This window comes from Mesoplodon bidens (assembly GCF_964165515.1).
Source record: "Mesoplodon bidens genome assembly, chromosome: 4".
NCBI classification, from domain to species: Eukaryota; Metazoa; Chordata; class Mammalia; order Artiodactyla; family Ziphiidae; genus Mesoplodon; species Mesoplodon bidens.
Genome location: NC_138160.1, coordinates 49,006,267 through 49,019,877, shown reverse-complemented (window position 1 = coordinate 49,019,877; position 13,611 = coordinate 49,006,267). Strand labels below are relative to the sequence as shown.

Here is a 13,611-nt window from a genome sequence, read left to right as displayed (position 1 = left end):
GTCTTTCTCAGTAGACTACTGAAGACCAATCTTATTTCACTGAAAAAGGTCCTAACAGTTTTGCCCCTGAAGAATGCCAAGGACCTGAAAGAGATCCCGTAAATAAAGAAGCTTCACTCTGGTGAATGGAGAGTTAAGGGAATTTTTATATTTTCTCATTTTTTTTCTTAGTTTTTCAACTTATGTAATGGTGCAGAGAATTATAGGTTTCTTTAGAGGTCATCTTTCTCTGAAGGTTTACAGTAGTTCTCATAAACTCAGTAATTTAAAAACTAATTTTTTTGTTTTGTTCTAATGGTTTTTATTTATTTATGTTTAAAAATATGAATATTTTAATTTCTTTTCAAAGTAGAGGTATAACTTGCTACCTGAAGTCTCACGATTTAACCTTGAAAACCAAATAGATTTGGGTACATTTTTTAAAATAGACCTGTTTGGAAGAATAGATCCCTTGCTATCCAACTCTTGCTATTAACTATCCCAATTGCAGGAACCCAAGAGATTCAGGTAATCAATATCCTAACTCAAGAGCCAAATAGATTTAGACGATGATGAGTATCTATAATAGTGCTAGAAGTATAAAATGTTTTAAGATGAACTACTTATGAATTCCACTTCCACTTTTATTCATGGGTCAACCCTTTATTTTTATTAGGAATACTTACATTGGAAAGCCCAGTAATATTAGGTCAGAAAAAGGAACGACAAAGGGGTGGAGGTGGTTAGGGAGAGGCAAGGAGAACCCTGGAAGCAGTGTTGCAAACAGTGCAGGGAGGAGGAGAGAGAGGCAGGTGATGCTACCAATCTGAAGCTAAGCTAATTTAAAGTCTTGAGAGAAGAGGGAGGGTAGGGATGTGTAGTGAGAAGACCTAGATTTAAGTTCTGACACTACTGTGAACCAGCTAGGTGATCTTGAACAAAGTATTTATTGTCTGTGGGTTTCAGTTTCTTTGTTAGCAAAACAGAGATGAGAATGGTATCCACCAGCTACCAGACAATAGGCATGAACATGCTCTGTTGTTTGGGAAATATCCCAACACAACCGGTGGTGGTGGTTGATGACTGATAGAGCATTTCCATCTTCAGACACGTTTAATATAGCATATCATTTTTTAAAAAAGTTTCTTCACATTTTCTTTTCCTGTCAAAATCTAGAAGGGTTAGAATATTTTGTGTTGAGATTTATAACTTTATGAGAACACTCTCGCGTGTAACAGGAGAGGTTTTTTGCTTCTGCTTAGTGTGGTATCGATCTCTGAGAGCCATTAGGAATCATTTCTGGCCATCTTAGTCCAGTTTTACTTTGCCTGCCCTCTGAAGGTCTGAGCCCATGATCAAGTGCCAAGAATTTCAAGCGTATTCTTGGCTTTGGCCCTAATCCTGAGTAGGCTTCAGAAAACTTAATGATATTCATTGGATTTCTGATTGCTAGAGAAGTGGGGGTCATGCATAGTTATTTCATGTGGAAAATTCCACAGCTACAGAATTTTAAAACGGTTTAATGAATACTTAAGCTATAAGAGGGTTTATTGTGATTCTTAGATATGAGATGTCAAACCTTGAAACAATGCTATAACTTTTTTTTTTTTTTTTGCGGTATGCGGACCTCTCACTGTTGTGGCCTCTCCCGTTGCGGAGCACAGGCTCCGGACGTGCAGGCTCAGCGGCCATGGCTCACGGGCCCAGCTGCTCTGTGGCATGTGGGATCTTCCCGGACCGGGGCACGAACCCGTGTCCCCTGCATCGGCAGGTGGACTCTCAACCACTGTGCCACCAGGGAAGCCCTGTAACATTTTTAATGTTTGAAAAGCAACTTTCCTTGCCTTTGAATAATAATGATGATGACTTTTCAGACATAGTTGTGATTTTTTTGCAAGAAGACGATGTCTGAGTAAGATTTGCTGCCACTCTGAACCTTTAGTACTTCACAAAGTATGAGAGGTACATGTTTGCTTTTCCTTCCAGCTTCTTCATCTTATTGGTGCTTAGACTTTTAAAAGGGTGTACTCTTTGAGCTAGTACATGCTACTTAAGAAGCGAACACACTCTTAAAAGTAGTTGGTGGAAAAGTTCATTAACATTCTATGTATGTGGCCCTTGTACTCTCCTGTACTCTCTCTCTTTAGAACGCTCTTAGAAAAGCACTATCGGGCTAGTAATAAGTCAGAACTTTGGTAATCACTGGGTCATGGGCTCTCAGACAGCCTGCCCTCCCATCCTCTGCCTTTATCTTGGTTCTGCTCATAACACTTAAGCCCAACTCCGATGCTAAATACAAGGTACATGAAACTCTCCCTCCCTCTCTAGGGAAAACAGAGCTCACTTGACCCCTGATCATTTTGTAGTTTGTGGGATCACAGACTGAGGCAGAATTAACTTTAAACATTGTCGAGCAGCCCCCTCTACAACCCCCTCATGGAGTCACCAGCCACACCTGGCTTGTAGACATCTCATCACCAGGAACCTCCTGCCTCACATAGAAGTGGGCTCCCTGTTCAGAAAGGTATCACTGTTGCCGAGAGAGAAGGCAGGAAAAGTGAGCAGTCCTCAGAGTCGTGGACATATTAAGACTTTGAATTTTGTTTGCTCAGCAGGGAGAGCTAATTTAAGCAGAGGAATAATCTGAGCAAAGCTTTACTTCTAGAAAGTGAATTTGGCAGTTGTATAGAGACAAGACATAGCAGATTGGGTCAGGAGGCAGGGACATCACATAAAAGATTATTGCAGAGCACCTAGTGAAGAGCACTGAGGACCTCAGTGTAGGTGAAGGGAGCACTGAAGCCCTGGTTTATAACGTTGATGGTTCATCACGGTCACGTTGACAGCTTTTTGCAACATACAGATGCCTGGGACCCATGCCGAGTCTTTTTTTTTTTTTTTTTTGCTATCTGGTTTATAAATATTCCAGAGGTGATTCTGCTGTGCTGACAAAACTGAGATCTGCTGAAATAATAGTAGCCATGCTTACTGAGCAACTTGAGGTTGTGCCAGGCTCTTTACTTAAAATAACTCACTAAATCCTCTCTGAGCTACATGCTGTTTTATGCCCAATTTACAGATGAGGAAACTAAGCACAGAGAAGTTAAGTCGGTGGCCCCAGGTCACATAACAAGTCAGTTATGTGAGAGCCAGGATCAGAGCGCAGACTGAAATAGGATGAAAAGGCTTGGTGTTTTGTTTTGTTATTTGCTTTGAAAATAATATGAAATTAAATTAGCTAGCTTTTCCTAAAAGATAAGATTTAAAAAAAAATCTGTAGAACTGGAAAGTCACACTCAGGATTCTTAAAAAAAGGTGTGTGCTTAAAATGTTAAATTACAGGAAAAATGATTTATTTAAATCATTTTTAAATAAAATGAGCCAGACCAGCATGCGTTTCCTGGCTTTTTGTTTCTCCTACTGCTACCAGCAGAAGAACAGAAATATGATGTCATTTGATACCCGCGTACCACCCCTTCCCCCTCCCCTGCCACCACTGAGCTAATGAAAGAGTACAGTAAAATATTTCTAATTCAGGAATTCCTTTGCTGACAAAAACAAAAGCCAAAAAAACTAGTTTTCAATCATGCCCGTGATGTCCATTAATAACAGAAACATTTAAAATTCCTTATAAAGAAAAAGAAAAAAATAAAAATCACCCATATTGTCCCCATCCAAAGGTGATAATGTTAACATTCTTCCAGAAGCCTTCTTTTAGTATTGGTTTTAAGTCTTTATTTCATTGGAGATAAAAACTAGACATATTAATATGGTTTATGATGTTCATATATTTAAGGTTTGGATTACCCACTGATGGAAAAAAATCCGTCATTTATAAATTTATTTTGGCAAAGGGCTATCTTTCCTAAACGGTGCTCCACAGAATGTTAGTTCCACAAGGTGTTAAATAGTATTCTACAAAAAATCAGGGCTCCATGGCCAAGTAAGTTTGGGGAATGCTGCATACCACCATTCTCATCTTGGCAATTCACAACAAACATGAAGCACTAAGAAATCATGCAGAAAGGCACTTGTTTGTTTAACCTAGCATTTCTAGTAGCCTTTCTCCACTTTTTGTGGAAAGACTTTAAATAGCTTTCTTATATTGCATAGTTTGGGACATGCTTGGATAGGATACACGGTAAGGCACAAACTCATTTTTCTCCCAAGTAGTCAGTTTTCCTATTTACTGAATCGTCTCTCCCTTCCTGCTTGCTTATGAGGCTTTCTTTATCGTACATTAAATTCCTAAATATCTTGGGGTCCCTCCTAGAGCTGACTTTTGGCTTATGTATTATTTCGAGATAAGGCATCTGTCAGTATTTTTGAGGGAAGCCCATTTGAGTATAGGATAAATCACCTTTAATAGCTACAGCCATGCCCTGGTATATCTGAGTATCAAATGTGAACTTTCCAGCAATAAAATTGAGACCAAGTAAGTCATCAGGTGTGGAGTCTATTGAAGAAATGTTTGCATTGGGTAGGAAGTCAGACTCGAAGGGATATTCAACGTTTTTTTGGTGATTGGCCACATCATTAGCAGTTTCAGTGGGCAAGGGCTGTATTCCCCCCACCCTTTGTCCCAATTAACAAGAATGATGTTGATTCTTGATTAACCTAAGGTTAGTCAAGACTCGATTTTGAGTCAGAGGTACTTGGAAACTTGTCCATACATATTTTCCTTTACAATATTCTGGCTTCATGAGGCAATTTAGTAAAATTACACCCGAACTATTTAAGATTATAGAATTAATCACATTTCATCTTGAGTTGCAAGTTTTAATTGATCTAATTCTCATGGCCTGGAACTAGCAGGGACCACATGAATTTCTTTTTTACATGGTTGTGAGGCTAGTACTTTTTTGTTTGTTTTTGTTTAAAATATCAGATTGGTTAGCCCACATTTTGGACACCTAGAACCCACATTTTAGATACTTAAATGATGCTAAATCCCCTTTCAATTGTATGATACAGTATACAGAAAACTTTCCCCCAGTTTTCTTGGGGAAAGAAGAAAGTTGAGAAAAAGCAAAACCAAACATATTTATATATATAAAAGCATGTCTGGATGGAGAAACTCTAACATGTTACTGGTGGTTATAGACAGATGATAAAAGTTTGCTGGGTGTCTTCTGTTCTCCAGATTCAACTGTGTACCCCTGGTAGAATGACCAGGATGAACTACATCCATGGACTTGCTCCCCTGCCCTCTGGTTTCTGGTTGAGTTCGGCGACTGGAGAGAGAGGGAGGAGGGTGAGGCTGGGGTATTGATTTCCCTGGCCCCTTATTTGCAGGTTTGCTGTGCGGGCTGAATCCCTCAACTGAAGGTCACAGCTCCTCACCAGAAGGGCTTCTCCATATGGCTCTCTCCTGGGTTCTGGTAACCACTACCTCCTTTTGCCCTTTGAGCCTCACTGTTTCAAGCTCCATCACAATTCCTGGTGATTTCCCTTGGCACATCCTAAAAATAGCAGCGATCATTGACCAAATAGTCCACCGTCAGTGTTAGGATCTAGGTGCTCACTTAAATGCTGGTTCCTGTCAGTTATCTCTTGGCTAAATGGATGTGCACTTACACCTTGTTTTTCTCTTAGATCCAAGAGTTGAAGACTGGCTCCTCATGTCCTCACCTCTGCCACAAACTGTCATCCTGGGACTCTATGTCTATTTTGTCACATCCCTGGGACCAAAGCTCATGGAGAATCGAAAGCCCTTTGAACTCAAGAAAGCGATGATAACGTACAATTTTTTCATAGTACTCTTTTCTGTGTATATGTGTTATGAGGCAAGTGTCTTCAGTATTCCTAATGGGAGAATTTTGCCTGAGTCTTTATGTTTGTCTGTCATGATGTTTCTTGTTATGACTGTAAGGGTAACTCTCCAAAATTTAAGAAATTTCAGAAACTTAGCTCACTAGAGTAGGTGTTTGTCAAAGAATTGTTATATATAGACCAGATATTGAACTCCTTAGAGGATCTCAGTATAGTCTGCCTCACAGGTGGTGAGAAAAATTAAGTCCAGGGACTTGCATGCAGTTAGCCATAAAAGATGATTGAATGAGTCCATAAATATTAAATTTTAAGGAAACTCAGAGTTGGAGAAATTAGATAACTTACCCAAAGTAGTGTAGCTGGTAAGTGGAGGACTGATATTTGAATCCAGGTCGGTCTGACATCAGAGCTCATCCTGACTCTAATGAGTTGACATCATCATGGTAGCAGCTTTGGGTTCTGCATGCCCTGATGACCTGTTAGGTGGTAGACTGTTTGGTTTGATTTAGCTGGGCTTTGTGGGGTACAGAGAACTTAGACTCATACAAAGCAGTAGGTGAGGGAAGCTGTCCCTTAACTGTCAATAAGAGAGGTGGAGAACTTCTAGGACCCGAAAGCAGACTCATGAATGCTCTCTCTCCCCTCTGCTGATTACAAGTCTCAGCCACCCTCCCTTACCTGCTTTTCTGGGATTTCTTGCTTCTCTTCCAATGCTGGCTGGCTTCCTCATCCTATTCTCCTTACTTACTTCCTCTGCAGCATAGCCTATACTTCCTCACAGCTGAGTCCCAGGAGGGCCTTGCATGACCTCTCCAGCCTCTCTAGACACCATGGCCTCTGCACATGCATCCTTCCAACCTGATTCCTGCCACGGATCCACCTGATCAGATCACCTTAAATCTGCTCTGGCCTCATTTCTCACAGCCTTCCTGAAGTCTGGACTTCCTTTGCTGCCTTCTACTTTATTTCCAAAATTAACTCACAGGTCACCTTACTCTCCTTTCTGGAGCATAAGCAACTGAAAGGGAAGGAGTAATAGAATAGAGCTAGGGAGCAGAAAAAATACATGCTTTGGGCAAGTTATCAGAGATAGGATATCGCCTACTATAGGACAGTGCTAAGACAGACCTGGAAGCCAGGAGACCAGGGACTAGTTAGTCCCAGCTGCACTACTAACTAGCTACCTGATTTTGAACTAGTCATTTAAATTCTCTGGGCCTCACTTCTCTCATTTTATAGAGTCAGGATTGACCTTGTCTCTCAGATCCCTTTATGCTCTGTGTCTGGTTGTACCATTGAATGTGATGTCCCCAAATATATTTCTCTGGAAGGAATCCAGTTATAATCAGTAAGTTTTGTTTTCTATTTTAGCAATTACACCATAAAAGGTTTGAGAATATCTGAATCTGAGAGTTTCTATTTCCCATTAACCAGTAATACTAGAGTAACTTATATGCAGTTTGGGGGTTTTTACCTGCCAAATATAAATTATTACTCTTCCTTTGTGAAAGCCTAAAATATAGACATATATGTCAAAAGCTCTGCAGGCTTTTGGAATGTTCTTAAACTTAATATCAGGAAAGCATTAAGTTCTACTTTCTGTTTAAACAAAGACTTTTGACAGCTGAGCAGCACGTCACCTCCAGGACACATTCAAGCACATGGTTTATTGGGTGGGGCATGATTACATTTGCTCTACAGAGTGAACCCCTCTACTAGGGATGTTAGGGTAAATATGAGTAAGGTGAGAGAAGTACATCAGACTAAAGGAACCCACATGCCTCATTTTATAGTGATGGTTTGAGTGTGCTAGTTACTTGGCACCAGTCAAGAAATAAAGAGAGACCAGTGAAGACCCTGCAGAAGGCTACATCCCACAGCTTCTCCTATTTGGTGCAGCACTTGTTTGGCATAGGGTAGCATGGGGAATCAGTCATCCCCATTTGAGTGGATGGACTTAGAGTGTTACTTGCATCAGTCAGAAGTGAGTCCAAGTGCAAAAGAATAGGAAGATGCTCACTGACAGATCAGGATTTTGTAAAACAGATTTAACTATTTCTGTACCACATTCCCTTGTTCCTTTGAGAAAATTCATTGACTTGTTTTTGTAAGATACTTTTCTCACCCATGATATATGTCTTATACTTTTCTGAATCTTAATTCTCAAGACTTCATAATTTACCAAGTTAATAGTGTGATTAATTTATATTACAAATCAAGCTAGGAGCTAGTATCAATCAAAAAAGATAGTGTTTTTAAATACCACGGTCTAAGGAGTTTTTCTTTCTCCTTCGTTTCTTTTCTTTTTACCATTAAAATGTCATTCTGATTATGCCTCATAAACTTTTGCCTTTAGAAGTTAATTTACTGTAAAGTTGTCATTTCAGCTTTAACAGTAATTAAAAGTGCAAACTTGTAATGTAATAGAAAATGATATAATCCTTATGCTGAGAAGGAAGACATCCTCGGGAAGATGTTGGCATTCGTGAGAATAGGACTCCAGAGAAGAACTGGTCATATTGTCAGAACACTAAATTAAGCCAACCATTTAATATAAATGTTACTTTTCAATCAGGTACTGCTTTAAAAGACCTTCCCACTGTCAGACTGAAAGAAGGTCAATGTAATCTTTGAGTTAAGGTCCAGATTTATCAACAATAGGCTTTTTCTTCTCACCACTAGCCTAAGGTCACTTCGTGGGTGTGTTGGAATTAAGGCTTGCCAGGCTGCACTTTCTTGTTAGTATTTTCATCCCTTACTTGTCATGTCAATCCAAAGCAAAACTAATACGTGAGTCTTGTATTTGGTCGATCTTGATTTAAAAGCTGTGGACCATCACTTCACATTACATCTACTATAGCCGAGACAGGAAAAACCCAGTTGATGCAGCAGCCATCGGATGAGTACATTGAGAAAGTTGCTTTGCTCATTTATTTGTTGACTAATTGCAAAGGCTGGAACTTGTCAGAAAAGACTGATTTCAGACTTAGTCACCCCTTTGAGAGTACACAGACATATGCACAAGCACATAGAGATGTACATAAGGTCAAACACTTATCGGTATTTGCTGTTCAAACAAAACATTCCTAGTATTTTGTTCTCCACTATATTAGAATAATCATCCCAAGAAATAGGTATTTTAGTTAGTACGCAGTTTATACAAATGTGACTTTACAATTTTGAAAACCTTTTTTTTAACATCTTTATTGGAGTATAATTGCTTTACAATGGTGTGTTAGTTTCTGCTTTATAACAAAGTGAATCAGTTTGAAAACTCTTGATGCTTTGATATCAAGCGAGTTCCTGGTTTGTAATTGTTCTAGCCCGCCTTTCCTTCTGCACTGACTGCTGACTCAGCTGAGAATGTAATGAAGAGACATACTCAAAACTACCTTCATTGTAGCCGTTGAGCAAATATTTCCTTCTTTAATATGCATGTGCTCTCTTGCAGTTTGTGATGTCTGGCTGGGGTACAGGTTATTCCTTTCGATGTGAAATTGTTGACTATTCACGCTCACCTACAGCATTGAGGGTAAGTTTCTTTTTGGAAAAACTTGTACCACAAAATCAACGTTAAAACTTTTTGGACTCTATTTGTAAACACTGAATGTGAAATCAGAATGGGTAAATGACTCAATTATCAGAATATATGTGTTGACAGAAAAAGCTAAAAATTACAAGAAAAAAATCAAAGAAATTCAGGTGTGTAATTTTCTGTAAAATGAAAACTGGTGCTTTTCTTTTTGAATTTCTTGGATTTAAAAGTAAATTTATGTCTGGTTCCTCAAAAAACAGAATTACCATATGATCCGACAATTCTACTTCTGGGTATGTACCTAGAAGAATTGAAAGCTGGGATTCAAAGAGATATTTGTACGCCAGTGTTCATAGCATTCTTCACATTAGCCAAAAGATGGAAGCAACCCACATGTCCATCAGCGGATGAATGGATAAACAAATAGTGGTATATACATACAACGGAATATTTTTCAGCCTTAACAAGGAAGGAAGTTCTGACAACTGCTACAATGTGGTTGAGCCTTGAGGACATTATGCTAAGTGAAATAATCTAGGTACAAAGGGACAAACAAATACTGCATGATTCTGTTATAGAGGTACACAGAGTAATCAGATTCAGAAATAGGAAGTCAAATGGTAGTTGTCAGGGGCGATTCACCAACGAGGACTTACTGTTTAATGGATACAGAGTCTCAGTCCTATAGGAGGAAAAGAGTTCTGTGAATAGATGGTGGTGATGGTTGCACAAGAATGTGAATGTACTTAATGCTACCAAACTGTACACTCTAAAATGGTTGGGCTTCCCTGGTGGCGCAGTGGTTGAGAGTCCGCCTGCCGGTGCAGGGGACACGGGTTCGTGCCCCGGTCGGGGAAGATCCCACATGCCGCGGAGCGGCTGGGCCCATGCGCCATGGCCGCTAAGCCTGGGCGTCCGGAGCCTGTGCTCCGCAATGGGAGAGGCCACAACAGTGACAGGCCCGCGTACCGCAAAAAAATAAAAAATAAAAACAATAAAATGGTTAAGATCGTAAATTTTATGTAATGTGAATATTGCCAAAATTAGAAAAAATAAAATTTTCTTCCATGTAAAAATAAATAAATAAATTCATATCTATGTGTGTTTCTGCAGATGGCACGCACCTGCTGGCTTTATTACTTCTCCAAATTTATTGAGCTCTTAGATACTGTGAGTATATAATCACCACATTTGGTAAATGTTTGATGTTTCAATGAAAACAATAAGCTGTGAGTGTACAGTTGTCTTATAACTTTGGTTATCTCTCTTCCTCAGGCAAACCTCATATTATCTTTTACTTTTTATTATCAGTTATTTTAGAGAAGAGGATAAACTTATTTTTCAGTCTTTTGCAAATGCCAAAAGATTTTTCTTATATATCTACCACCTGGTTAAGATAAGAATGTAACTAACACATATACTACAAAGCTACGTCTCTATATAGATGGATGACAGTTGTTTTGTGAAGTAAGTTCAAGAAGCAAAGAGCAGAGAATATGTTGCCTTTGGTTCTTTATAACAAAGCACTGTGTCATCCATATTCCTTTAAGAGGATAAATGCTTCAAAATTCATAAACTTACACTAGAATGTTAGATTATCCCTGGAATATCAGTAATTTTGGTAACATCAAAACTATTTCCATCTGCCTTTCTGAAGTCCATGTTTACTGGTCTTCTCCCTTCCTGAGTATCAACTCTGACTTTGAGTGACTAGGCCTGGGAAAAGCAAGTGCCATGGATTAGGATCCATGATGAGAGGAGAAAGCCATGCACCTTTATTTCCAGAAACAAAGGAAAGCTGGCTATTTATTTTATCTTTGTGGCATGTGGATCTTATTTATCTGGAATCAGTTCGGGGCCTAAGACTGACACGTGTTTTCTCTCTTCAGAAAATATACCATTACATTTCTGGTAGAAAATTTCAACATGCTTTACCTTCTCAGCTGGCTACACATAATGTTAGAATTAGAAAGGAGAATTTAGTGAGTGTAGAATCCAGTGGTTCTCAAACTTTAGCATGCATTAGATTCACATGGAGGACTTATTAAAAACACGTGTGCTTGGATCCCACCCTCAGAATTTCTGATTCAGTACGTGTTCGATGGGGCTCAAGAATTTGCATTTCTCTCAAGTTCTCAAGTGCTGTTATTGCTGTTGGTCCAGGGTCCACACTTCAAGAACCCCTGCTGTAGTCCAGTGGTTCTCAACTGCTGTGGTGCTGGAGACCTAACTGCGTTAGAAAACAAAAACCTGGGCCCTGCCCCCAGAGATTTGGTGTCAGATGGTCTGGAGTTAGAGACCAGGCATGGTTATTTAAAAACAAAAAACAGACCTTCTTGGTCATTGTAATATGCAGGCAGGGTTGAGAACCATTGACCTAGCCTGGAGCACTAAATCTGAAGAGAAATGGAAGCCAGAAAGTTACAAGACTTGTCCAGAGGAACGCCACTACTGACTAGGACTAGGACCCCAGATTGCTGGTTTATGGCTTTTTCTGTTGCACCGTGTTGCCTTCCTCCACGTGCATAAGCAAAAGCATTTTGACTTCATTGTTCCTGCTTTGCATGTTCTCAGTTTCAGCTTCCATAAGGAAACTTGCTGCTCTGTGTTCTTCCCTGAACCACATTTCTCAACTACTCTTAGGAATGCTTTTGTTTCTGCTACTCTGTTTAGTCCTGTACTTAGAAGTCTAACTCATCACTGGTCTTCTGCATTTTGAATATTTTTGAACATTTAATTCTGCTTTTGAATATTGTTTTGAACGCCCCCTCCACAAAGCCTTCCTATTCTACCTCTTTGTTTGTCGTTTCTGTAAACCACTGGATACATTCAATCTGGATGGTGCCTTTGTTGCCCTTCTCATTTTTCCTAAGCTGCTTTGCTTTCTTTTCCACCCTACTTCCCCAATTAACTCTTCAAGTATTTCCCTCTTCCTCTTTCTTTAATAATAATTTGCTAACTTCTGATTTGCTACAAGTCCTCTTTTAGTTTGCTTAATCCCTTATCTAACTTGGTAGGATGTGTTAGTTAGGGAGCAGTGTAGAAATTCAGTCCTAGGACTTAAAAGTCTGCTTCCCCATATATTTCAAAATCCACGTGGGTTTTTTTTTTTAACCAATAACATTTTTTCAATAATTTTTGGTCATATTCTTCACTTTATATCTTTGATTTTTAAATCTTCATTCAATATCTTTTCACCTTTTTATTGATTCTTGCATGACTAGGCATCGTACCTAAGTTCTCTCATACTTATTAGCTTTTGAGCTGCCTCTTGGAGAATCAGCTGCTTCTGTAGGCATTCTGTAAGGCAACTCTTTCAAAACACATTACAACATGGAATAGTTCGCATTTTGCCAATAGTTTTGTAACACTAGATAAATTATTGCATGATTTTATATGAACTTGATTTTCTTTAAATTATTTCAGATCTTTTTTGTTCTGCGTAAGAAAAATAGTCAAGTGACTTTCCTGCATGTCTTCCATCATACCATCATGCCATGGACCTGGTGGTTTGGAGTCAAATTTGCCGCAGGTAGCCAAGGGAGAGTTGGGATCTTGTGTTATAATTGATTACGTTTCTGTATGCTATAAGCATAAATTCTGTCCTTAAACGTGATTTAAAAGAATCTCAAAACATCAAAGAATCACTTTGATCAAACTTCTGACTTTCATTAATTATCTGAAACATAAACATAGGACTCCTAACTAGATCTCCCCTCCACCCCCCAATACTCTTTAATGTGTAAGACCTTTGGGTATAGTCTTCTACACATATCCTTTAGTTGTTTTGTTTGGATTTTATTCTTTTCCTATATAGTTCTATAACTATTTTTAAATAAATCATTAACAAACAAATAAAATGGCAAAATCCTTGTTTTATAGGAATATAGTTAGATAACTTATTCCTTGTGTGTTTCCAGGAAGTTAGAATGTTTGTCTCAAGTTCCATGTCTTCTTTGCTTTCAAATTTCCAAAAACGGATACACATCCCAGTCCCTAACAGCTCTGTAAAGATGTGTCAAATTGCAGTTTTCCACCTTCCCTAAACATCCTACCATAATAAAGGATGTTTTGATATTGTTTTTTAGGTCAAAAATAGTTTAACTCAAAAGCTTGGCAAACAGGTTCTTTAGTTGGTTTTGATTTTATGCTTCTCAACATCTAGAATATGAGAAAACAGAAAGGTAAGTAATTTTACCTATCATAAATTTTTTAATGAGTGATATCCTGAAGGATATAGTCTTACTAGCAAAAGTTGTTTGGGGGATTTATGTATGCTAGTTTCTTCAATTTAAGAAGTCTTCATGTAAGCCTGCAGCCCATAC

The 13,611-nt window shown here is 38.8% G+C and overlaps 1 protein-coding gene across 1 annotated transcript in view; it reads left to right on the top strand.

The window, feature by feature from the left end:
* ELOVL7 (ELOVL fatty acid elongase 7) overlaps positions 1 to 13,611 on the top strand; it is a 71,216-nt gene that overhangs the window by 48,439 nt on the left and 9,166 nt on the right. Inside the window, exons 3-6 of the mRNA XM_081233388.1 lie at positions 5,575 to 5,765; positions 9,203 to 9,283; positions 10,400 to 10,456; positions 12,713 to 12,818. Coding sequence (XP_081089514.1) covers positions 5,575 to 5,765; positions 9,203 to 9,283; positions 10,400 to 10,456; positions 12,713 to 12,818 — 435 coding nt within the window. The remainder of the gene's footprint in view (positions 1 to 5,574; positions 5,766 to 9,202; positions 9,284 to 10,399; positions 10,457 to 12,712; positions 12,819 to 13,611) is intronic.